The sequence below is a fragment of the Eumetopias jubatus genome, unplaced genomic scaffold, assembly GCF_037043125.1.
Source record: "Eumetopias jubatus isolate StellerSeaLion01/CBP00866 unplaced genomic scaffold, mEumJub1_p1.0 scaffold_4, whole genome shotgun sequence".
In the NCBI taxonomy this organism is placed as follows: domain Eukaryota; kingdom Metazoa; phylum Chordata; class Mammalia; order Carnivora; family Otariidae; genus Eumetopias; species Eumetopias jubatus.
Genome location: NW_028274810.1, coordinates 75286715 through 75312096, shown reverse-complemented (window position 1 = coordinate 75312096; position 25382 = coordinate 75286715). Strand labels below are relative to the sequence as shown.

Genomic DNA, 25382 nt, shown 5'->3' with positions numbered 1-25382 from the left:
ATCTGACTGCTTGAAACAACTAAAAACAAAAGACAAGATACATGAAATAACAGTTTTTAGACATTGGGCATCAGGTAGTGCAGGACAGTGATTCCTGAAAAGGGAGAACAAATAAGGTGAGTCCTAGGCTTGCTCTCAGCTCACTGTCTGGAGTCCCCAGGCGACCCAGGGGTAGGGAGGGGAAGATCAGACAGAGCCCAGTGAGCTCCCGGAGTTGAGGAGATGGAGCTGAGTCTGGGTAGGTCGAGGGAGCTACAGTTCATGGACCAGAGCACTGGAGAGGTGTTTATAACTATACTTCAAATGCTCAAGAAGGCAGAGCAAAGATTATGCAGGCTAAGCAGAAATGCTGAAGATATAAAAAGACCCAAGTCAAACTTCTAGAAATGAAAACACAATGTCTGAGATGAATAGATTGAGATGGATTAAGAGTAGATCAGAAACTGCAAAAGAAAAGATTAGCTAACTTAAACATAGCTATAGAATTTATCCAAAATAAAACAGAAAAAAAGGCTAAAAAATTTCTTAAAAGCATAAACTGTGGGAAAACTTCAAGAAGATTCATATATGTCTAATTGGAGTCTCCAAAGGAGAGGTGACAGAATATAATATACATGGAGAAAGAATGGTAGAGATTTTTTCGAATTTGGTAAAAACTGTAAACCCACATGTCCAAGAAGCTGAGTGGACTCCAAGCACAAGAGGCATGAAGAAAACCTCACCAGAGCATAGCATAATCAAATTGCTAAAAACCAATAATAAACAGAAGACCTTAAAAGCATCCAGAAAAAAAAAAAAAAAAAAGGACCACGCAACCAAACAGAAGAATGACAGCAGACTTCTCAGAGAGACAATGCAAACCAGAAAACAATGGAGTGACATCTTTTAAAAAGTGCTAAACGACAAAAATGTCAATTCTAAACTCAGCAAAAATATCTTTCAAAAGCAAAGGTTAAAAAAAGACTTTTTCAAAGATACAAAAGCTGAAAGAATTTGTGTCCAGTAGACCATAAGAAGGAGAAATGCTAAGGGTAAAGTCCTTCAGGCAGGAAGGGGATCTGAAACTCTGGCTCTACGATGAAAAAATGAAGAGTACCAGAAATGGTTAACTATGAAAGGGTGAATAAAAAAGAATATTTTTTCTTTTATGTTAAAACAGTCTTTAAAAGATAATTAATTACCTACTGGGGCACCTGGGTGACTTAGTCAGTTAGGTAACTGACTCTTGATTTCGGTTTGGGTTGTGGTCTTAGGGTTGTGAGAGAGAGCCCCGCACTGGGATTCTCTCTCTCCCTCTCCTCCGGCCCCGCCTCCCCACCTCTCACCCTCTCACTACCAAAAAAAAAAAAAAAAAAAAAAAGGAGATAATTACCTATTTAAAAATATATGGAGCAGTAAAATGTACAGTGACAATAACACAAAGGCCAGGAGGTGGGAAGTGCAAGCACACTGGTGTAAGGTTCTTACACGGTATGTAAAGGGATATGATTATGGTTTTAAGGTAGATAGTGATATGTAAAAAAATGTGTAATATAAACTAAAGCAATGACTAAAATGAAGAGTTATAGCTAATAACCCAACAAGGAAATAGAACAAAATCATAAAAAAACTGGATTAATCCACAGGAAGGCAGAAAAAAACACAGGAAAGACAGCACAAATCGCTCCACCAATAGCGTCTGTCTTTGTTCTCTGAGTTGCTGAAAGTGTAGATCTGGGTGGGCTACATGGTTTCTTCATTTATATAAGTACACTGTTATTTTATATAATTTTGGTTATGAAAGATAAGGTTGGGGAAAGCTGAGACCAAAGGAAATGAAATTATTTTACATGATAAAGTAATTGGGAGTTGCCTGCTGGTAGCTGGAAAAGGAGGAGGTATGGGATAGAAGGAAGAGAGAACAGAGAAGAAGATCCCCCAAACTCATTGTGGGTCCCAGAAATGGCAGCAGGCTGAAGCCTAAGGTTAACGAGGCCAGTAAGATATATCCTGTAACAGCTGATAAACATTAACACAAAGTTGTTTTTTTTTTTTTAAGAGAGAGAGGGAGAAAGTGCGTGCGAGCACAAGTGGGGGGAGGAGTGGAGAGGGAGAGGGAGAATCTCAAGCAGACTCCCCGCTGAGAGTGGAGCCTGATGCACGGCTGGATCCCACGACCTGGAGATCATGACCTGAGCCGAAATCAAGAGTCAGACGCTTAATCAACTGAGCCACCCAAGCACCCCACTGATAAACATTAAGATAAAACAAAAATGTTAAAATGCTTGCTGTTCTTTGTGGCAATTCTGCCTCCCCCTCCCCGCCCCCAAAAAAACTTCAGTATAGGTTTATTACACTCAACAGCCTTGCATTCGTTTTTTCCTTAGGGAAATGAAGGCTGAGGAACTAGATCAAATGTTTGGGGCAAAGCAGCTTAGGGAGAGACTGTCAGCTAGGAGAGTGGTCATGGAAAGAGGGGATAAGAACTGAGTCAGAGCAGGAAACCTAGTCTGAATTATGTGGGGTGGGGATTCATTTTATGCTATTTAGATTTGGATACTGAAGGAAAGGATTATCCCCAAATCTAAGAGGACTCATAGAGTCCTACACAAACCTCCAGCTAGTCTCCCTGCCTACTGTGTCACTCCACACCAATCCATTCTCTCACACAGGATCCCGAGCCACCTCTCTGAAGCACAGGCCTGACTATGTCCCTTCCCTGGGTCCTCGATGCTCAGTGACATAAAACCACTAACATGGTCAGTTAGCTTTTCCAACTGGGCCGCTGTCTCCACTGCAGCCCTGTCTCCCACGAGCCTCCCTGCCACCGCGGATCTCAGCTGTGCCAGACATCCGGTTCCTCTGATCCTCTGTCCTTCACGGTCTCAAATGCTAGTCAGTCAACTGGAGCATTCTTCATCACTCCCTTCCTCCATCATCTTGGTTCTGTGGCATCTTCACCAGGTTATCCTGCTGCTTCAGGTCCAAGCTTAGATATATTTTCCCAGAAGTCTTCCCTGACCATCTGGTTTGAACTTTTGAACTCTGAACTTGTCCTATGAAAGTACATATCGCCACAAATGAACCGTTTGCTTATTTGTTCCTCTTCTTTACCAGGCTGTGAACTCTAGGTGTAAGGACCTGGACTCCTGTTTACTGTGGAACCCTCCATGCCTAAACCAGAACTTGGTGTCGTGCAGCCAATAAAATCTGGGTTGAGTGAATGACTGAAGAACGGTCTCAGTTCAATTAATTATGAACATTTGTATCATCTTAGAACTCTGAAGTTCTATGAGGAAACCCTGCATGGGGATGAAGGGGCATCCTAACAGATTTCACCATTATTTGGCTTTCATCCTGTGAATTTTAGGATTTTGGCAAGAGAACCTCTTTATAAGCTCAGAAGACCAGGATGGGAACTAAAAAGACAGGCACAAGGAACTTACTGCCATGGGACAAATGAATCTCTTCCTCCAGCAGAGAGGAATCTGAGCAATCCCCAAGCAGCAGACCCAGAGGTGAATGCTGGGTGGCTTCAGTTACAGCTGAGAGGAAGAGTCCCTGGGACCAGCTAAATGGGCCATCTCCTGTCTCACGCTGTCAGTTCTGAGGGCCGGAAGGAGCTCTCTCTCACCTAACCCTCACAGGCCTCTCACCTGACACAGCCGCGTGGGGAGTTCTGAAGAAGCGACCCTAATCTGACACTGTCTTCCCCCAGGAACCCCGCTTGACCTCTGCTTTCACCTTGCTCATTGTCACTCCGGCTCACCCCACATGCACGTGTCCTTGCAGCCCCCTCTCAGCGGGCACGCTTTCCCGGCGGGGATGGAGCCGGTTCGCCTCTGGCTCACCAGAGGCCATGACAGTGGCTGGCGCAGAGTGTCTGACAGCCGGCTTGCACTTTCCAAAATGCCCATGGCATGGGATGGAAGGTAGAAAACGAAGTCTGAGAAGTGGCTGCTGAAAAAGTGAAGTAAAGAGATAGAACAACTAACTACATGTAATGGATGGTCCTTCACTGGATCTTGGATTAGGGGAAAAAAGCAGCTAAAACGACATTATTGGGACAACTGGGGAAACTTGATACGGCCTATATATATCAGCTGGTAGATTTTATTAATGTTAAATTTCTTCAGTGCGAGAATAGTATTGTGTTCCCTGTTCCTAGGAGACACATAGGGAAGTTTATTAAGGATCAAGTCTCTCATCTGTAGTTAACTCTCAAATGGTTCAGTAAATAAAAATACACAGACTTAGAGAACAGGTATAGTAAATATTGCAAAAGGTGAAGTGGTAAATCTAGATGAAGAGTGCATGGTTGCTCACTGCACTATCTGTACAACTTTTCTGTGGGTTTTAAGTTTTTCAAAATAAAACACTGGAGGAAAAAAGTCAAGTCTCACCGCAGGTGAGGAAGTCTAATGGGATCTGCATTTGATGACTTATCTGCTATACCAGAAGTGCATGGTCAGTCAGGCCGAGACCCTAAGGGCCAGGGTAGTGTGGAGACAAGCTACAGGGCAGGGGACGGGAAGGCTCCTTAAGTACCTGGATAAGAGAGGTGGTAGCTTTGGATGTTGAACTAGCAGAAGTGTGTAGCTGGGCAGAAGGGTGGGAGTGAGAAACCCCAGATCCAAGGGGCAAAGCAAAAGACAGCCCTGTGCAGATCAGACTCTTTGGCAGGGGCGGGGGTAAGTAATCAGGAAAGCACAGGAAATGACAGATGATCAGAGGTGGAGCAAAGAGTCAGGAAGGCAGGCAGGCAGGTAAGCAGGCGGGAAAGATAAGTGAAGCAGCATAGAGGAGTGAGAAATCTAGGCAAAGCTCTGGCTTGTCTGGGCACAACTGCTTCAGGGAAGCAAACAGAAACTGGGGTGAGAGCAGCCAAGTTGCTAAGCACCCAGGATGGGACACAGAAGTTAGAGAGTGAGCACAGGAAGGCCCAGAGGGTTGGCTGAATCTGTCTGAAAATGAGGGTAGGAAGAGGGGCAGCCAGTGGTGGGATGTGATAACCTGGTCTTTGTCTCTTGTTGGTGAGGCAAGAGGGCAGAGTGGCTAAAGCTTGCTTCCTCCTATCTGGCACCTGAATCAGAGGATGCAAAGTGGAACAGAATTCCCAGGAAACCTCAGGCCTCAATTCCAAACTCCCTCGGTGACCGCAAGCCCAGTGCGCACATCCCTGCCAGTCTCGGCCCGCTGCTACTAGTTTGATTCTCTTCGTTCTTAATGCTGCCACTCCACTGAAGAATTCTGGGTTCCTGGTTCTTGGAGAAATCTCTCTCTAGACTAGCAGCTAGCCTAAGTGTACATGACCCCCTCTCATGTATCCATTCCTGCAGAAGCTCAGGGAGGCCTCACTTTCATTACTGAGTGCAGTTCAGAGTTCCTGAAAGCCAACAGCTTTCAGGGATATTTAACCAGCTGCCTTTGTCTGCCCCACCGCCACCGTGCCCAGCCCAGTCCCCCAGTGCAACATGCTAAGAACATTTTTTTCTGTTCTCAGATTCTGATGATGAAAGCAAGCAGGAGAGCAGGTTAGAGAAGAAGTTCCCTCCCAAGAAATGGAGCAGTGAGGGGGCACAGACATGTATGCAGGGACCAGGCCGGTCTGGCCCTCCCAAGGAGTATTTGAAATTCAGGTTGTCTTTTTGCCCTGCATGCAAGTCATAGGAGCAATGCTCATTGGGGTGCAGAGGTCTAGATGGAGGCAGGGCTGGGGCGCTGGGTGAGCAGGCACCTTCTCGAGAAGTGGCACTTTTATCAGGAGTGAGTTAAGAGAATGATAAAAAGACGCTGGGGGAGGCAGTGTGGGAACAAGACTCGTGCAGGTCAGAGGGGGCACCTTTCAGACTTCGGCTCCCTCAGCGACGGACAGCACGGCCTGCTGACCGCACCAGCTCTCCGCTCCTCTCCTCCCCAGGACGAGGTCCCTCTCTCTCCACGACCTACTTGCTACGTGTGGGGCCGAGCTCTGCTCCCCTCCCTCTCATGCTGGGTCCCGGGCCCCAGATGAGCAATGCTCAGTTCCCTTCCCTCCACAACCTCTCTCAGAAGTGCTTAGTCACTGTTCCGGCCCCGGCCACGCGGCCTCCGCTTTCCCGCTGCGGGTCTGCTCTGCTAACTGAGAGAGCTATTTTCCAGCTTGGGCTGCCCATGGCAGGAGCCTGAATCGACTTGCTAGATGAGCAGTGCTGGAGGAGCTAGGGCCATGCGCCAAAGGAAAGAGCGGAAAGAGCGGACGGCCAGTCACTGGGGAGCACATTTCCCAATCTATGGCCTGAGACTAAACCTTCCTGTTGGCAAGGGAGAGCTCCCTTAGGCGTTTGTTCCCGGCTTCACCCGGAGAGGGGTGCTGTGACTTCGGGGTGGCCCCCCATGCTGCGTGGGGCTCAGAAAGGGAATTGTGAACCACCGTTTTCTAGGGATCAACATCCAGAGGACAGAAGGTTAACCCTAGAGAGAGGAGACAAAACGCAGGAGAGGGCAAAGTCGGGAAGGGACCGAGGAGTCCCTGGCGCCGCGGCCAAGGCGAGGGACGCAAAGCCAGATCTCTGGAGCATGGGGGCCGGGCTGGCAGGTGTGAGGGCCGGCCCGGGCTCCGGCCGGCACCGCGACCAGCCCTGTGCCCCCTCCTTGGCCCAGGCCCCATCCCAGCTCCTACCTGGTAGGTACCTGTCGTGGCTGTGGCCGTAGCCGGGGGCGGTGAGTGGCGAGGGAGCCTGTGGAAAGGGCTGGTTGCCAAACAGATTGTCACTGCGAAGGTTGTGGCAGAGTTTCTCCAGGAAGCGCAGGACGTAGGTGATGCTGTTGACGGCTGGGAGGTTGAGAGTGTGCTGTTCACGGTCAAACACGGCTGTGGAATGAAGGAAACAGGGCTGAGCACGTCAGCCTGGCAGTGCAGGGCAGCGAGGGGCAGGAGGAGCCCAGCCTCCCGCTTACCTGGTTACACAAAGCAAGCAGTGCCTGGGGTTTTTCCCTCCCTCCCTTCCCCTCGCTACCCCTCCCTTCCCCTCCCTTCCCCTTCCAAGGGTTTGATTTTTGCCTCCAACTCCAAAGGGCTTGCTGAAATGGGAGTGGCCAGGCCAGGTCTGGTGCACCTGGGCTCTGAAGTGATTTTACTCAACTTGTGAAAACAACTGTGAATGTAACTCTATCTGCTCCATCAGTTGGCTGGGCTTCCTCCAGGAAATCTGCTCATTTCGGGTTCTCTTTCCATAAGAACTGCCCAAGAACAGAGAAACTGGGCAGACGAGGAGAATATAGCTGTTGCCAGCAACGCTTTAGGTGCACGATCTGATCTGTAGGAGGGCACTAGAGTTTCAGCAACATTTGGAACCATTCCACGCTTGGTTTTATTTTACTCCCTATCTATTTCTATTCAAGAAGTATCTGTATAATCCTTACAAAGCAGAAAGCCTTTGCATTTGTCTCTGAGGGCAGCAAGGAAATGGGGAGATAGGCCATTCCCAGGATCCAGTTTCAGGGCACAAGAAGAACCCTAGAAAAGTTGTGGGTGACAGCAACTCCACAGAGGCAGCAAAGCAGGGCGGGTCCCCGAAGACTACTGCACAGAAGTCTTGGCCTCAGAAGGAAAGGAAGGCTTGATTTCCCAGCAGTCCTCAGCCGTCTAGAACAATGCCTTCCATGCCTGCCCTCATCCTCCACAGAGCCAACTGCTCCCTCACCTGGGCTCTCCCACTACCCTGTGTGCATTTCTCACACATTAGAACCCTTCTCCCCTGTCCTCTGTCCTCCCCCTCCCCTGGCCAGGGTCTAGAAATAACCTCTGACATGTAATAAAGGCTCACTAAAGGTGTGCTAACAAAGTACAGTTACTTGTGGGGTCTTCTACAAGAATACAGGTACTCCTGGGGTCTGCCAAGTCAGGTGGCTCTCCTGAGGCCGGATACTGCAACTCGTTAGAGGGAAGGGGTGGGAGACTATGCAGTATCGTGCAGTTGAGACTGAAAGGCTCCAGGTTAAGTCTTCATAGGTTTGGTAGGTAAGGAGTGGGGTTCTGGACTTGGGAACACTGAAACAGAACCATGGCACAACAGGAAAAGTGGATATTCTCAGTGAAAACAAAAAAACACAGAACACGGTCTAGTTGAATCAGACAGAGCAGAAGAGAGAGAGAGGGAATGGTTTTTCCCACTCTGCCCTGGGATTCAACTTCCTTGTAACAGGGCTGGCTTAGGACCAGGCAGCTGAGGAGTGAGAAGAACATGACAAGAGTCCCGTGGTCCCCCAAGGCCAGGAGGGAGGCTGTGGCAGTCTGGAGAAGCTCCTGTTGCCACAGTGTAGCCCCTCTGGATTCTTTCTTCTGGAATGCCTTTACAGCAACACACATCTACTTCCTGTATGCAGAGGCCGAGCAGGCAGACAGGAGAGGAGTCTGCTTAGAGGCTTGGTTAAGCAGAGTCTGTGTGGGTATTCTATTTGGCAGAGGTGTGCATAAGGCTCAGAGGGGTTCCGGGAGTTGAAAAGGAGGACTCTCGGCGGAACGGAATCCCTTCCCATTTCTCCAGAGCCTGTAGGCGTGAAGTAGGAACCAGGAGGACTTGCCAGAAATCAGCCAGTGGAGAAGGCCTGCCCCACTGGCTAGGAGGCCACATCAGCCCCAGGGTGCTTACCTGAGATCACTTCACCGCCGTGGCCCTGTTTCAGGAAGCTGAAGACGGTTTTCTGATGGTACGCACAGTCGATGCAAGCCTGGACAGCCTGCTGCAGCACCACGGAGGCGCGGGCTGGCCCAAAATGGTCAGGGAGCAGCTGGACCTTCTTCTTATCTAAGTGGGGGCCTGGGCTGCCATTCTTGTTCAAGTAAATACAAACTGCAGAGACAAAGAGTCAAAGCAGCTTAAAGAGCGTCCGGGGTACAGAAGTGACAGAACAGTGCTCTCTTCTGTCTCACACACTCTGGGCTCTGGTCCCTAGCAGGATTCTCAGCTGCTAGGCTGGTGAAACCCTGGGAGGGGGCAGAGGGTGGCTGTGTCCAGCTGCAACCAGCCCAAATTGCATGACCAAAGGCTCTGGGAACACAGCCTCCTGGACGGACAGCCCAGACCAAAAGCCAAGGCACAGAACTTGTACTTTGTCTTCTGTGCACTGAAAAGGGAATCTAAATAATTCCCCAGATGTATGTCCTTTCATGTTCAGGACTCGGTCACCTCACATAGTCTTTGTATCTCATATTACGTGTGTAAGGAGTGGTAGGGGCCATGGCAATGTTAGCCGGAGTGTGTATGTGTGTGTGTTTGGCCTTGTACTTAGAATGGTCACACCATGGGTCACCTGGTTTCTGTTCTGGGCCTTGGAGTCCCTTTGTTATCTTCTGCATTAACACCCAGGCCCAAAGAAAGTAGTAAAATAGACAAACATGGGAATGAAGAAAACCACAGAAAGGGCTGGAGGGGCCCATCCAGAGAGTGTTGTGTGTTTCAGCAGTTTCCCGTCGGCCGGCTGGGCACTCTCCTACGGTAGCCCCTAGCTGGCACACTGCTGGGTGGGGGACAGAGGGGGCGCGGGAGTACCAGGCAGTCTGCAACAGAGGTGCTTCCTTGGTCTCCGGAGAGGACCCACAGCAGCCTGCTCAGCTATGACATCCTCTCTTCTGATGTGCCTTCTAGGACCTACTTGAGCAGGGTATTCTGCTTTCTCACACTGAAGGAGGAACAGGTGGGCAAAAGGTCTTTCTTGCTCTTAAAGGCAAAAAAGCTAAGAGCGGTAGCCATGTTGGCTGTGGACGGACTGTGTCCTCATCCAGCGGGCCTCAGCTTTAGCCTCTGTTAAGTGAGAAAGCTGTGCAACATGCTGTCTGAGGACTCCTCACCTGATTCGAAGGGAAAGCGAGATGGAGAGAAGGAAATGGAAAACAGTAAGAGAAAGGCGAGATGTGGAAGGTGAGAGGCGGAAAAGAAAGAAGGGAAAAGTAAAGGGTAGGCAAGATGAACTGAAATACACATTCAATTCTGTTCTCTCCCAAAATCCTCCAAAATGAGTCACACAATAAAGGAGACAGCTTAAAATTTTGGAAGCTGGAGAGCAGATAAGCAAAGTAGCAATTGACTGAGTAGACCCAAGAAAGCCGAATCCTTAACCAAGAATGGGCAAAGATGAGAACCCAGCTGTTTCATCTTATAATTCACAAAAGAGTGAAGAATGGGCAGGTACCTCTGGAGATGGGTGTAAAGGAAGATCTAATGAAAGGATTGGGTGATGTCCGTTAAGAAATAGCTAGGACTTGCATGTCATGATATGACTCTTTCACTGAAAACAAAACAAGTAAAAATGTAGGAACTCCAAGAGGTAAGAAGAGTAGTTAAAATAAACGAAGACCTAGATCTATGAAAAGACACCCATAAGAATGTTCATAGCAACTTAGTCATAACAGCCTAAAACTAGAACCAACCCAAATGTCTGTCAACAAGAGAATACATATACAAATTGTGGTATATGCATTTATTGGAATAGCACTTAGTAGTACAAAAGAAGGAACTACTGATAGGGTGCTTCTCAAAAACATTATTTTTAGTCAAAGAAACCAGACACAAAAGGTACATAGAGTATAATTCCATTTATATATTAAGTTCAAGCACAAGGAAGTCTAATCTATAGGAATAGAAATCAGAATAAAGGTAGGACAGGGATGCCTGGGTGGCTCAGTCAGTTAAGCGTCTGCCTTCGGCTCAGGTCATGATCCCAGGGTCCTGGGATCGAGTCCTGCATCAGGCTCCCGGCTCAGCGGGGAGCGTGCTTCTCCCTCTGCTTGCTCTGCCTGCCCCTTCCCTTGTTTGTGCGTGCGGTCTCTCTCTCTGACAAATAAATAAATAAAATCTTTAAAAAAAAAAAAAAGGTAGGTGAGAAGGCTGACTGTAAGGAGGCATGATGTAACTTCTAGGGGTGGTAGAAACGATTTTTATCTTGACTGAGGTTGTGGTTACATGGTGCTTGCACAGATTAAAACTCATCTAATTGTACATTAAGATATGTACATTTCACTGCACATAAATTTTCCTTAATTAAAACACATGAAAAGGAAAAAATATAACCAGTCCAGTGATAACTACAAAAAAGAAATTCTACATGGATTAAAGGGTGAAATATAAAAGGCAAACTATAAAACCTTTATTTATTTATTTTTTAAAGATTTACTTGTTTATTTGAGAGAGTGAGCAAGCATGAGTACGGGAGAGGGAGAGAAATCTCCAGCAGACTCCCTGCTGAGTAGGGAGCCTGACGCGGGGGCTCAATCCCATGACTCTAAGATCATGACCTGAGCAGAAGGCAGACACTTTACCGACTGAGCCCACCCAGACACCCCTAAGCTATAAAACCTTTAAAAGACCGTGGCAGTTTAAAAAAGTGGTTCCCCCCACCCCAACAACAACAAAAACTTAAATAAATAAAAACACGGCTCCCAAACCTTTGACATCCCCTCCATCGATCTCTGTGATACTTGACCAACAGACTATGTAGAAATGACACTGTACCGGTTTCTGGGCCCAGGGCTTAACTAAGAAGCTGACAGTTTCCATGTCCTCTTTCTTGGGACATTCACTCTTAGAACCCAACTACCATGTGTGAAGAGGCAAAGCCACCCTGTGGCGAGGTCTATGTGGAGAGAAACCAAAAGCCAAAACCAGCTTGTCAGCCATATGGTGGAAGGGGGTCCTCTGATCCTAGTCAAGCCACTTCAGCTGACACTGCATGGAATGATGCAAGTGACTGCCACCTCGCCCTGCCCACATTGTTGTTTTAAGCCATGAAGTCTGGTAGTGGTTTGCTATGTAGCAAAAGATTACTGAAAGGGATTGTGGTACCGGAAAAAAGCAATAAAGGGCCCCAAAAAAGGGTAGCATAAAGGGGCTTGAAGAGAAGCCTATAAAACGTTGGGGGTCAAAGGATTCTTTTCATTTTCTACGATCTCTATCCCTATTAGTCCAGTCTGACAATGCTTCTTGAGAAACTTGAGAATGGACACCTACAGGTTTTGAGGAGGCTGCCAGGAAGAGCTTAAGGCAAATGAGGAAAACCTTACTGGAAGATGGAGGATGGGAGACACTTGCTACGTAGTGATGTAGAGTTTGACAAACTGTCACCTGCAGTAACCTGGAACCAGGAAGTAAATGTACCTGGTGGACTCAGTGAAGTAGCCAGAGATTTTCAGACAAAAGTAATGAAAGTGCAGGTGGCTTCTTACTGCCTATGACAAAAATGCAAAATGAGATGAGTTTAAAAAACAAAAACAAAAACCCAAATAAAAAATAAGCCCAGGACTCACAGAGTCCACAAATAAAGTGCTTCTCATTTCCAGTCCTTCCAGAAGACAAACAATTCTAAATTAAGAAAGGGTCAAATCCAGAATGGGGCAATAAAATATTTTGTTAAGGGGCCAGAATGATTTAAGACTATATGTGCTTCATGTTCTTTCTGACCAAAAGGCCCTTGAAGAATCTCAAGGGCCACTTTTGCAGATTCTCTCCCTTAAATGGTAAGTTTTTTAAGAATCTCAAGGGCATTGTCTCAAAGCAGCCATACAGGAAGCCCAAAGTAAAGAAGGGCTTAGCTTCAGAAGGTTCAAGGTGTGGTTTTGTCTAATGAAGGAAATCTCAATAGCATTCATAGAAAACCCCTCAAGTTTCCAAGAGAGTCATTCTGGTGGAAGCATCGCCAGCTCAGACTCAAAGGGACAGAAATGGTACAAAATGAAAAGAATCCTTTCAGACCCAAACCTTTTACAGATGGGACGAAGACCAAGAAAGCAATCTCAGTTTTCATGGAAAAGGAAGGATGATTCAGGAGACAAAACCAAGACCCATGGAAAACAACCCCAGGAAAGTAGTATTGGATCTAATAATTAAGGAACTGGCAACATGTGCCCAGCTGGATTTCAGAATTTCTACAGACCAGTCACTGCTCCCTTTTGAACAGGTGTATCTGTAAATTATCCTATGCCTGTCCCACCATTGTATGTTGGGTATGTGGGGAGCAGACAATGTTTTTCTTTAGTTTACAGATCTTCAGATTGAGAAGAACTACACTCAAGGAGCTTCTACACTTGAGAATCTGCACTTGAGAGGTCTCATTTGCACGTGGATCTGATTTAGATGATGAGATCCTAGATCCAGAGCCTGATGTTGTAAAGGAATGGGACTTTTAATGGAGAATCTTGCAAGAAGAATAAATTTCCCAAGTGGGAAAAATGTAAGTAATTTATGTCCAGAGAGTAGAGTGAAATGGTTTGTAAATATCCATAATACTTTGACCCTCTTCTCATAAAGGAGTAGGGTCTGTTCTTCTCTTGAATCTGAGCTCCATGACTGCTTAATCAGTAGGCTATGGTGGAAATGATGCTATGCTAATTTTGGGGCTTAAGTCTTACGAAACTGGAAGCCTCCACTTCCTGTCTCTTGGGATACTTGCTCTTGGAATGCAGTCACCATGGTATGAGGAAGTCCAAGCTACCCTTTGGAGATGTCCATGTAGAGAAGAACCAACAGCCAGCACCAATTTTGCTAGCCATGTGAATGAACCATCTTGGAATTGGATTCTCCAGCCCCAACTGAGCCACCCCAAATGATGCCATGTGGAAGAGAGATGAGCTGTCTTATTGTTAATATAGTTGAATATATTGATATCACTCTTTTCTGGTATATAAAAGGTTATATACCTTTTCTTTTATACTTTATGCTTTTGTCTTATTTTTTAAAATCCTTCCTAATCTTAAGGTTGTGAAAATATTTATAACTGTCCTGTTTCAGTTTTGTACTGCACCCACGAAATCAGAGGTCGTTAAAAAACAAACAACACATCAGAGAAGGGTTCAGTATATAAGGAGGTTGGAAGTGGCCACTCCAACCAAACAACAAGTGAAAAGCTGAACAAATGGAAAGATTAATAATCTTTTTTAGATCTATCAGAGAAGTGAGGTCACAGGGTAAACTGCTGCCACCCAAGTTTGGAGAGATAGGTGAATACAGAATATCACATTTTACCAAGCAGAAACCCATGAGCAGAAACCTCCACAGTAACCAGTGCCAAGGTAGGAAAATCTAAATTGTAACTGATGAATTGCTGGAAGTTTAATGTGGACAAGTCTGAGAGTTAAAGATTCTGGGGGGGAACCCAGTTATGGAGGGGGGTGTCCCACACTTTTGTGAGTCATCTTCAGGAGCTCAACCGATGTTCTCATAGTGAATATTGGAGAAAAATGCCCTCATGCTTCCAGCAGCGAGTGCAGAAAAGGAACCATTTAAAAACATGTCAGAGTGTTCTACTCTTCTTAACAAGGCCTGCCCTCAGGAAAAACTATTTTACCAGAGCTATTTTATCAAATCCTGCCAGGATTTGATCAGAGTCTAACCTACCCGGGAGAAGGAAAATACCCAATTCCAGCCCCCTCCAGCCATCCTGTCCCACCTAAGGGAAGGGAGGATAAGAAATACTGGTGAAGTTCACAGTCTAGGGGCATGGGCCCCTCAAAAGACTGAGACCTAATCATAGGACTATAGAATATTTCTTCCTCCCCCAGCACCTTACCATCACATTACTAAAGGCCTATTTACAACAACTTCTTTTACCTAGTACATCATGTCTGACTATCAAGAGAAAAATTACAAAGTATACTAAAAGGCAAAAACTGCAGTTTTAAGAGACAGAGAGCAAGATTAAAGCACACGCATAAGAAACTAGCCTTAGACTGGAAAGCATAAGAACTAGACTCAGACATGGCAGGGATGTTGAATTATTAGGCTGGGAATTTAGAACTATGATTAATATGCTAAGGGTTCTAAAGGATAAAGTAGACAGCATGCAAAACAGATGTGCAATGTAAGCAAAGACAGAAATTCTAAGAAAGAATCAAAAAGAAATGCTAGAGATCAAAAACAGTGTAATAAAAAATAACGCATTTGATGGACTCATTAGTAGACTTATTAGTGGACATGGCTGAGAAAAGAATCATTGAGTTTGATGATATCTCAATAGAAATTTCCCAAACTGAAAAAGAGAAAAAAAGACAGAAAAAAAATACCAAGATACTATCTAGGAACTGTGGGAACACTACACACAGTAGGAATACCACAAGGAGAAGAAGGAAAGGAACAAAAGAAATTTTTGAAGACATAAGGACAGAGAATTTCCCCAAATTAATATCAGACACCAAACCACAGATTCAAGAAGATCAGAGAACACCAAGCATGATAATACTAAGAAACCCCCTACAACTAGGCATATTATATAAAAATGCAGAAAATCAAAAATAAAGAAAAAAATCTTGAAAGAAATCAGAGGCAAAAAGCCCCCTCAGCTACACAGGAGCAACACTAAAAATTACATCCTTAGAAACCATGTGAGCAGGAAGAGACTGGAGTGAAATACTTAAAGTGTTGCAGGAAAACATCCACCAACTTAGAATTCTGTACCTTGCAAAATTATCCTTCAAAAGTGAAGGAGAAATAAAGGCTTTCTCAGACCAAAAAAAAAAGGGGGGGGGGAGTTTGTTGCTAGTAGATTACCTTGCAAGAAAGGTTCAAGAAATTCCTTAGAGAGGAGGAAAATAATATGGATCAGAAACTAAAATCTACATAAAGAAAGGAAGAACACTGGAGAAGGAATAGATGAAAGCAAAATAGAAAAAAAATAGAAAAACAGAAAATAGAAAAAATAGAAAAAAAAACTAGAAAATAGAAAAAGTAGAAAAAAACCCCTTAATTTTCTAATTCTTAACAGCAATGTATTTGATTGTGTATGTTTATGTATATATACACATGCTTACTTACACTTCTGTACAAATGAAATGAATGACAGCAATCATACGAGGGATGGAAAGGAGGGATAGGATTACATGTTGTTATTTCTGTGAAGTGGTACAGTGCTGTTTGAAAGTAGACTTGGATTAGTTATAAATGTAGTTGTAAACTCTAGGGCAATCACTAAATAATAAAAAAGAAGTATAACATATGCTAAAAAAGGAGAAAAATTGGAATCATATAAAATGCTCAAATAAAACCACCAAAGGTAGAGAAAAAGTGGAAGACAAAAATAGGCACAAAGAATAAAGGCAACAAATAGAAAACTGAACAAATATGGTAGATATTTTCTAGCTATATCAATAATCACTTTAAATATCAATGGTCTAAATACACCAATTAAAGGACAGAGATTCTGGGGCACCTGGGTGGCTAAGTCAGTTAAGCGTCTGCCTTTGGCTCAGGTCATGATCCCAGGGTCCTGGGATCAAGCCCTGCACTGGGCTCCCTGCTAAGCTCCCTGCTTCTCTAGGGCACCTGGGTGGCTCAGTTGGTTAAGGTCCCTGCTTCTCCCTCTGCCCCACCCCCCCAACTCCTATTCTTGCTCACTCTGCTCTCTCAAATAAATACATACATAAATAAATAAATAAATAAATAAATAAATAAAAAGACAGAGATTCTGAAAGTGGATCAAAAAACAAGACCCAACTATATGCTGCCTACAAGAAACCCACTTTAAATGTAAAGAGACATATAGATTAAAAGTAAAGAGGTGGAGAAAGATATACCATGCTAACACTACTTAAAAGAAAGTGGGGATAGTTATATTAATTTGAGATGTAGCAGACTACAGAGCAAGGAAAGTTACTATAGATAAAGAGGGGCATTACATAATGATATAGAGGTCATTTACCTAAGGAGATATATCAATTCTTACTGTGTATGCACCTAACAACAGACCATCAAAATATGAGAGGTAAAAATTAATAGAATTCCAAGAATAAACAGATGGATCCACAATTATAATTGGAGACTTCATCATCCCTCTCTCAGAAATGGACAGATCCAGCAGGCAGAAAATTAGTTAAGGATGTTGTTGAACACAATAGTATCATCAATCAACTGGATATAATTGATATCTATAGGTTACATCATTCAACAACAGCAGAATACACATTCTTCTCAAGCTCATATGAAACACTCATGAAGACAAACCACATACTGGGCTATAAAACATACCTCAACATATTTATAGGGAATAGAAATCATACAATGTTTGCTCTTAGACCACAATGGAATTAAATAAAAAATCAGTAACAGAAAGATAGGTGGAAAATCCCCCAATACTTGTAGGTTAAACAACATATTTGTAAATAACACATGGGCCAATGAATAAATCTCCAAAGAAATTTAAATATATTTTGAACTAAATGAAAATAAAAATACAACTTATCAAAATTTCTGGGATGCAGCAAGAGCTGTGGATAGAGGGAAATATATAGCATTGAGTGTGTACGTTAGAAAATAAGGAAGATCTGAAATCAATAATCTAAGCTTCTACTTTAGGAAACTAGAAAAAAGAGCAAATTAAATCTAAAGTACACATAAAAAAAGAAATAATAAAAATTAGCACAGCAATTGATGACACTGAAACTAGGAAGCTGACAGAAGAAAAAAAAAATCAATGAAACCAAAAGCTGGTTCTTCAAAAAGATTAACATCAATAAGCCTTTAGACAGGCTAAATTTTTTAAAAAGATGACACAAATTACTAACATCAGAAATAAAAGAGGGGACACCACCATGGATCCATGGTCATTGAAAGGATAACACAGGAATACTATGAATAATTCTAGGCCCACAAATTTGATAATCTAGATAAAATGGACCAATCCATGAAATCCACAATCTGTCAAAACTCATACAAGAAGAAAAGATAATCTGAATAGGCCTGTATCTATTAAAGAAGTTGAATCAATAATTCATAATCTTCCAAAATAGAAAGCACCAGACTCAGATGGATTCACTGGTGAATTCTACTAAGCATTTAAGAAATACGTTTTACTAATTATAGAAAATAGAAGCAGAGAGAATACTTTTTAACTCATTCTAGGTGGCTGGCATTATTCTAATTCTAAAACCAGACAAAAACATTACAATAAAATTATAGACCAATGTCTCTCATAAACATAGATGCAAAAATCCTCAACAAAATATTAGCAAATCAAATCCAACAATATATAAAAAGAATTATACACTACAACCAAATGAGATTTATCCCAGGTATGCAAGGCTGGTTCAAAACATTTAAAAATCAATTAATGTAATCCATCACATGAACAGGCTAAAGAAAAGCTATCACATGATCATATCAATAGATGCAGAAAGAACATGTGACAAAAATCCAAGACCCATTCATGATAAAAACTCTCAGCAAACTAGGAACAGAGGGGAACTTCCTCAGCTTGATAAATATCTAGGAAAAAACTTCAGCTAACATCACACTTAATGGTAGGAAACTAGCAGCTTTCCCACAAAGATCAGGAACAAGGTAAGCATGTTCACTCTCACCATAACTTTTCTTTTTTTTTAAGATTTTATGTATTTATTTATTTTAGAGAGACTGAGCAGGGGGAGGAGCAGAGGGAGAGAGAAATTGCGGGTGGGGGGGAAGAATCTCAAGCAGACTCTATGCTGAATGCAGAACCTGATGCAGGGCTTGATCTCATGACCCTGAGATCATGACCAGAGCTGAAACCAAGAGTTGGACGCTTAACCAACTGAGCCACCCAGGCATCCTACCACAACTTTTTATCATGTACTGGAAGTCCTGACTAATGTAATAAGGTAAGAAAAGGAAATAAAAGAACTGGGAAGGAAGAAATAAAACTCTCTTTGTTCACAGATGACACAAATGTCTATGTAGAGAATGTGAAAGAATTGACAAAAAAAATTCCTGGAACTGATAAACAATTATAGCAAGGTTGCAGGATACAAGGTTAATACATAAGTCAGTTGTTTTCCTATATAACAGTAAGGAATGAGTGAAATCTGAAATTAAAAACACAGTACCATTTACATTAGTACTTCCAAAAATAAAATACTTAGGTATAACTCTAACAAAATATGTACAGGACTTATATAAGGAGAACTACAAACTCTGATGAATGAAATAATAATAATAAAAAAACCTCTTAACATACAGACTCTTAACTATAGAGAATAAACTGAGTTTGGTTGGCAGAGGGGAGGCTGGGGGGATGGGTGAAATAGCTGATGGGGATTAAAGAGTACACTTATGATATAATAAAATAAAATAAAATAGAAAGAGAAAACTAAATAAATGGAGAGATATCTCATGTTCATGGACAGGAAGACTCAATATTGTCAAGATTTCAGTTTTTTCCAACTTGATCTACAGATTCAATGCAGTTCAATCACAATCCCAGCAGGTTATTTTGTGGCTACTGACAAACTGATTCTAAAGTTAATATGGAGAGGTAAGAAAACTCTAAACAGTCAACCAACACAATACAAGTTTGGAGGACTGATACTACCCAACTTCAAGACTCACTACAAAGCTAACAGTATACAAGACAGTGTGAAAGAACAGACAAAGAGATCAATGGAACAGATAGAAAGCTGAGAAATAGTCCCACATAGATACAGCTAACTGGCCTGTGACAAAGGAACAAAGGCCAAAAAAAAGAGAAAAACGTAGTCATTTCAACAAGTGGTGCTAAATCAACTGAACAGCCACATGCGAAAAAAAAAAGGGATCTAGACATAGACCCTACACCCTTCACAAAAATTAACTCAAAATAGTTCACAGACCTAAGTGTAAAATTCAAAACTGTAAAACTCCTAAAAAATAAAATCAGAGAAAAACGAGATGACCTTAGGTATGGCAATGACTTCTTAGATACAACACCAAAGGCACGATCCATGAAAGAAATAATTGATAAGCTGGACTCATTAAAAGTAAAATCTTCCGCTCTGTGAAAGACCCAATCAAGATAATGAGAAGAAAAGCCACAGAGTGGGGGAAATATCTGCAAAAGGCACACCTGATAAAGAACTGTTTTCCAAAATATACAAAGAATTTAAAAAAAACCCTCAACAATAAGAAAATGAACAACCCAATTAAAAACTGGGCCAATGCTGTTAAGTAGACGCCTTGCCAAAGAAGATACACAAATAGCAAATAAGCATATGACAAGATGCTTTTCCCTGTATGTCATCAGAGATATACAGATTAAAACAATGAAATATGACTACATGCCTATTAGAATGGCCAAAATCCAGAACACTACCACCACCAAATGCTGGCGAGGATGTGGAAAAAGGAAGTCTCATTCCTTGCTGGTGAGTGCAAAATGGTACAGCCACTTTGGAAGACAGTTTGGCAGTACCTTAAAAAACTAAACACGCTCTTACCATACGATCCAGCAATCTCATTCCAAAGGATTGGTATTTACCCAAAGAAATTTAAAATTTATGTCCACAAAAAAAAACCTGTACATGGATGTTTATAGCCACTTAATTCATAATTACCCAAACCTTGAAGGAACCAAGACATCCTTCAGTAGGTGAATAGATAAACTGTGGTATAGCCAGACAATGGTATATCATTCAGCCCTAAAAAGAAACAAGCATGAAAAAGACATGAAGAAAATTTAAATGCATATTAGTAAGTGAAAAGGCCAATGTGAAAAGGCTACATACTGCATGGTTTCAACTACATGACGTTCTGGAAAAGGCAAAATTATAGAAACAGTAAGAAGATGAGTGGTTGCCAGGAGTTAGGGGACAAGGACGGATGAATAGGCAGAGCATGGAGGATTTTTAGGACAGTTAAACTATCTTGTATTATCCTCTAATGGTGGATACATGTCATTATACATTTGTGAAAACCCATAGAATGTACAACCCCAAGAGAGAACCGTAATGTAAACTATGGACCTTGGGTGCTAATGATGTTTCAGTGGAGGTTCCAGTGTTTCACACTTGAAAACAAATGTACTTCGTACTCTGGTGGGGGATGGTAATAATGGAGAAGCCTATGCATGTGTGGACGCAGGGGTATATGGAAAATCTCTGGACCTTCTGCTTGAGTCTGCTGTGAACCTAAAAAAACAGTTGAGTAAAAAATTCAGAAAACAAAAAAGAGCTCTTCATAGCAGAAGCAAATATCCCAGAGTGGGGAAGTAGAGTATAAGCCTTTCCTAAATGTATGTGACAAATTTCTTAAATGTATGTAGAATTCTTTTGTGCAGATCATTTTGCAGGACTGGCTTTCCACCAAACACCCTTTGGAAAATGCCACTAGAATAATGGATAATGATACTTTAAAAGTAAGACACTAAATACGAGGAACTCAACATAAAGTTTGGAAAACAGAGTTGAGGAAAGCTTTGAAGAAAGTCGAACAAAAAGTCAACGAGAATAGGGGTAAGAATAAAGAGGGTGAAGAATATTACAGAACAAGTTCAAGAGGTTCAATCTCTGAATAACGTGTGCCAGAAGGAGTGCAGAGAGACAAAGAAGTGGGAGAAAATTACTGACGAAAGAATTTAAGAAAATCTCAAGAAACTAAAGAAAGGATGGGCACACACAGGGTCCAGCATGGCAGTGTCTCATCCTAGGTGAGACTGCAGAACACTAGGGATGAAGAGAAGCTTCAGAGAAAACAAAAAGATTTCATGTAAAATTAAACATGCAATCTAAGATTTATATGGGAAAACAAAGACAGAGAAGGAGCAAACTGGGAATAATATGAAAGGGAGGTGAAGAAGATGTCAAGGCACTCAGAAGGCTTCAGAAGAGACTTCTTTTTGAGAGTTTGATATGGATAGAATATATAATGTGCTTGAACATAATGAGAGATGTACGTAGTAAGAGTTTAGGCTGAATTAATCAGTACTAGCAAAAAAACCCCACAAAGGAATCAACAAGATCTACTTTGAAAACAAAATGTGCAACAAAGGAAAAGTAATCATAGTACCCTACTTGGTTCAACTGAAAATAGCATGCCACAAATTACAATGACGAAACACTGAATTTTGATCTAATCAAAATGATATCACGGTATTAAGATAGGGAAGTATATGTGGGTAGGTAAGGGACAAGGAGATTAAGAACAGTTAAATCTTCAACTTCTAAAGTGGGTTGTCAGTTAAAAAATGCCTGAAGTATGCATAAAATATAAACATAAAAACAACATATGGAGGTAAATAAAAGAATCGGTTGAATTAAAAGTGATTACATTTGGGGAGAAGTAAATGACAGAGGGAAAGAGGGGCCAGTTTGTTTTGCTTTTGTCGTAATTCTTAAAAACCTATTGTTCCTTTAAATTATGAGCATGTAAATAACTCTGATAAAAATAAAACTAACTCTTGGGGCACCTGGGTGGCTCAGTCGGTTAAGCGTCTGCTCAGGTCATGATCCCAGAGTCCTGGGATCGAGCCCCGTATTGGGCTCCCTGCTCAGCAGGGAGCCTGCTTTTCCCTCCCCTCCCTGCTCATGCTCTCTCTTGCTATCTCTGTCGCTATCTCTGTATCTCTCTCAAATAAATAAAAAAAAATTATTAAAAAAATAAATAAAACTAACTCTTAAAAAGTGCTGTGCAGGTAAAAAAATGAAAGGGAGGTATAAAGGATACAGTGTGGCACACACCTTTCGATCCGTGATAGCTTTTACTGTTAACCTTTGAAGGGTCTGTAAAAGGTAACTTCAACTAATCCTTCCACTGCATTAAGTGTGGAAACTGAGGCTCAGAAAGGGAAGTGAGGTCAAGGTCACAGAATGAGCCAAGGCCCAGGCAGAGGATGGCCAGACAATGAAAAGTCAAAACTGCTGTAGTCTGTCCAGGAGCAGGAAACAGAGATACGAAGTAAGTTCCCACTTTTCCTAAGCTCTGAGATTCAGGCTGAGAGAGGGATGCCAGCTCAGCGACTGCCAGATTTAAACGGAATCTGCATCATTTATATGGAATAGTGTGGCACAGTCATGAAGCTCCCACTGCTGTGGATCTTATCTAGGTACTGTTGAACAGGCACACAGGCACCTTAGTGGTATCTAGAATGATGTGGGAAAACCGAGCAAATATACAGGCATCTAGGGGTCATGCCATGAAGCTGGAAAACACACGTAATCAATATTTCTACCAAGGTGTTTATCTGTTTTTTCTTCTTCATCCACAGAGCTTTGGAGCAAAGGCGACTGTTCATTAATCTAAAGACACTCTTGGACTAAACAAACCCAGTAATTGGCTGGAGCTAGATGCAGATGATATATTTGGAGAAATCATGTAATAGGACCCTGACTAGAGCTGGACATAAATACCACAGGCAGGCTATGTGTGGTCTTCCAAAGGTTATGTGGAGAAGAAACTAGAATTGGCCTTCCCTTCAAGCTCTAACGTTCTAGGATTTGGGTTGGAGATATACTTAACTCCTTAGAAAAAGACTATGCTAACTTCTCTGGGGACCATTCCAATTGCTTAAACTTCTTTAAAGAAGGTGAAGGATCTGCAGAGTAACTAGAGTAAGGTTTCACACACGTATCTCTACACATAAGAAATGAGTATTGTTCTTTCTAGTATTCCCATTGGGAGACTATCTATTCCAGTGGTGTAGCTCTTTTAAAGTTACCTTCACAGATGGCTGGTTTATGAAATGGAAACAGATAATCGTAGCCCTGATTAACTACCTGCCCACTGCAGCCACTCAACCCACACTGTGCTTTGAATCAAATGTTCATTGGTTGGTCTCCAAAATCAAGTTTACTCTCATAGTACCAAGGTTTGCCACCACCGATGATGTTAAAAAAAAGTAAGCCAGGGCTTTGTTTGTTTGGGATTTTACAGGTTAGTTTTTGCTCTCATCAGTCTCCAGCTACAGAGGTCCTGAAAAGGAGAAGGCACTCACTGGAAATTAATGGTAGCTCTGGATTTCAGTTTTGGTGGACATTCTCCCCAGCTTTTAACAGACCTTGCTGAATCCCATTCTAAAATAGCCAGCACTCTGCACCTTACTGTCCCATGACTTCTTCAGGAATGATTTTCTAGAAGTTGTGAATTTCTTGAAAAGTTTAACATTGAAGAGTAAAGACGAAAAAAACCCTGAATTCTTCGTATTTCAGCTGCTCGTGAGGAATTAACAGCATCATGGTTGATGCCTCTTCTGCCCTTAATCAGTTGGTGTGTGCAGGGCCAGTAGCCTTTAAGAGTTTTCTTCCTCATCTGCTTGGCCCCATGAAAACAACACAGAGAGAAAAACCCCAGAAGCCCCTTGCCTGCTCTTGCTGGCCCTGTTCTGGTCATGGGTGAACCCCGTGCTGCTCCAGCTGCTTGAGGTTCACAAGGAGCACATGTGGAAGGTGCTACTGTCTCCCCTCAAGGCATACGTGGAGCACTTCACTCAGGAGCAGCTGAAGAAAGTCCCCTTGCCACAGGCATCACCAGGCCAGCGTGATACCAGAGATTCCATTGTGGCAGTTACTCTTCACAGCCTAGCAGTGCTGGTCTCTCTCCTTGGACCAGAGGTGATGGTGGGAGGAGAAAGGACCACCAGCTTCAAACTGACTGCCTCAAGTTCTACGAAAACTACTGACCTTTCCTCAGAAGGTGATCGATTTTCTCAGCCTATTACATTTCCCATGAATGGAATCTCAGATGTAAAAGGTACCTCAGAAGACAGTGAAAACTTCCCATCAAGATCTAACAAGGCTGAAGAGTGACTACCCTACTCGCCAAAGGGGTATGCAACCAAAACTGTCAGTGCACATATCTGTCCTACAGAACCCTATGCTGCTGTCAAGGCCCCGCTCACTAACTACTGCAGAGGAAACGTGGGATGACTTTGAGCCTAGCAGCTAAGATACCGAGATAAACCATGGAGACAGAACCACAGCTGCAAGACCTGGTCCCTCAGGGGAGCAAAAGGCCATTCCTACTCTGCTTCTACTCATTGAAGAGTCCAAACCTACCCCAAAAGTAGGTCTTGCACAAAGTAGGGAGAAGCCAGACCAAAACCAAGCCACCAAAAGTGTCACAAGGAAGGAGGCTTAAGTTTCTATCAGAACTGGGTTTAGAAGAGTTTACCAATTCAAGTAAAAAAGAAGCCACTACGAGATCCTGAGTTGGACTGGTTTGTTGGTATGATCCCAGAAATGAAGCCTGCAGCTGCTGTTCTTCTTGTACCTGAATTGAGGGCAGAGATGATGGTTCCCAAGGATGATGTCTCACCACTGATGGCAGTTTTCCTCAAAATCTGCTGCAGCAGAAATTACTGAGGGAGAGTCTGAGGCTGGAAAGGGGCAGGAGGGCTGAGCTAGGAAGATAATAACTGGTAACAACGGGGGGCAGTTACGCTATAGGAAAAAGGATTCCTTTAAGAAAAAAACCCTATCAAACTAATACCTCAAAAGCAGGCTCTACAGACAAAACCCCCTAGGGCATCCTGTTTTGCCATAGCAGGAGCTCTTTCCCCAGTCTCCTAACTGAAGTGTGTGCCCCTGAGTGCTGGCTACGAGCCCCAGGCGGTGAAGAGCACTGGTTTCTCTGTGGAAGAGCCGTGTGCGTTGGACTCAGAGCTCTGTGAAACTCAAGTGGCTGTGGAAAGGTTGAATTTACTGTTTTCTTCCCCCCAGG

At 43.0% G+C, this 25382-nt stretch overlaps 1 protein-coding gene and 1 pseudogene across 10 annotated transcripts in view; one reads left to right on the top strand and one right to left on the bottom strand.

Moving 5' to 3' along the window:
* The window catches only part of SCMH1 (Scm polycomb group protein homolog 1), a 183551-nt gene that overhangs the window by 13561 nt on the left and 144608 nt on the right, over positions 1 to 25382 (bottom strand). For all 10 annotated transcript variants that reach the window (XM_028123371.2, XM_028123373.2, XM_028123364.2 and 7 more), the window contains 2 exons: positions 8613 to 8813; positions 6641 to 6832 (listed from right to left, as the gene is read on the bottom strand). In XM_028123371.2, coding sequence (XP_027979172.1) covers positions 6641 to 6832; positions 8613 to 8813 — 393 coding nt within the window. The remainder of the gene's footprint in view (positions 1 to 6640; positions 6833 to 8612; positions 8814 to 25382) is intronic.
* LOC114224276 (protein-associating with the carboxyl-terminal domain of ezrin pseudogene) lies at positions 9873 to 25084 on the top strand (annotated as a pseudogene).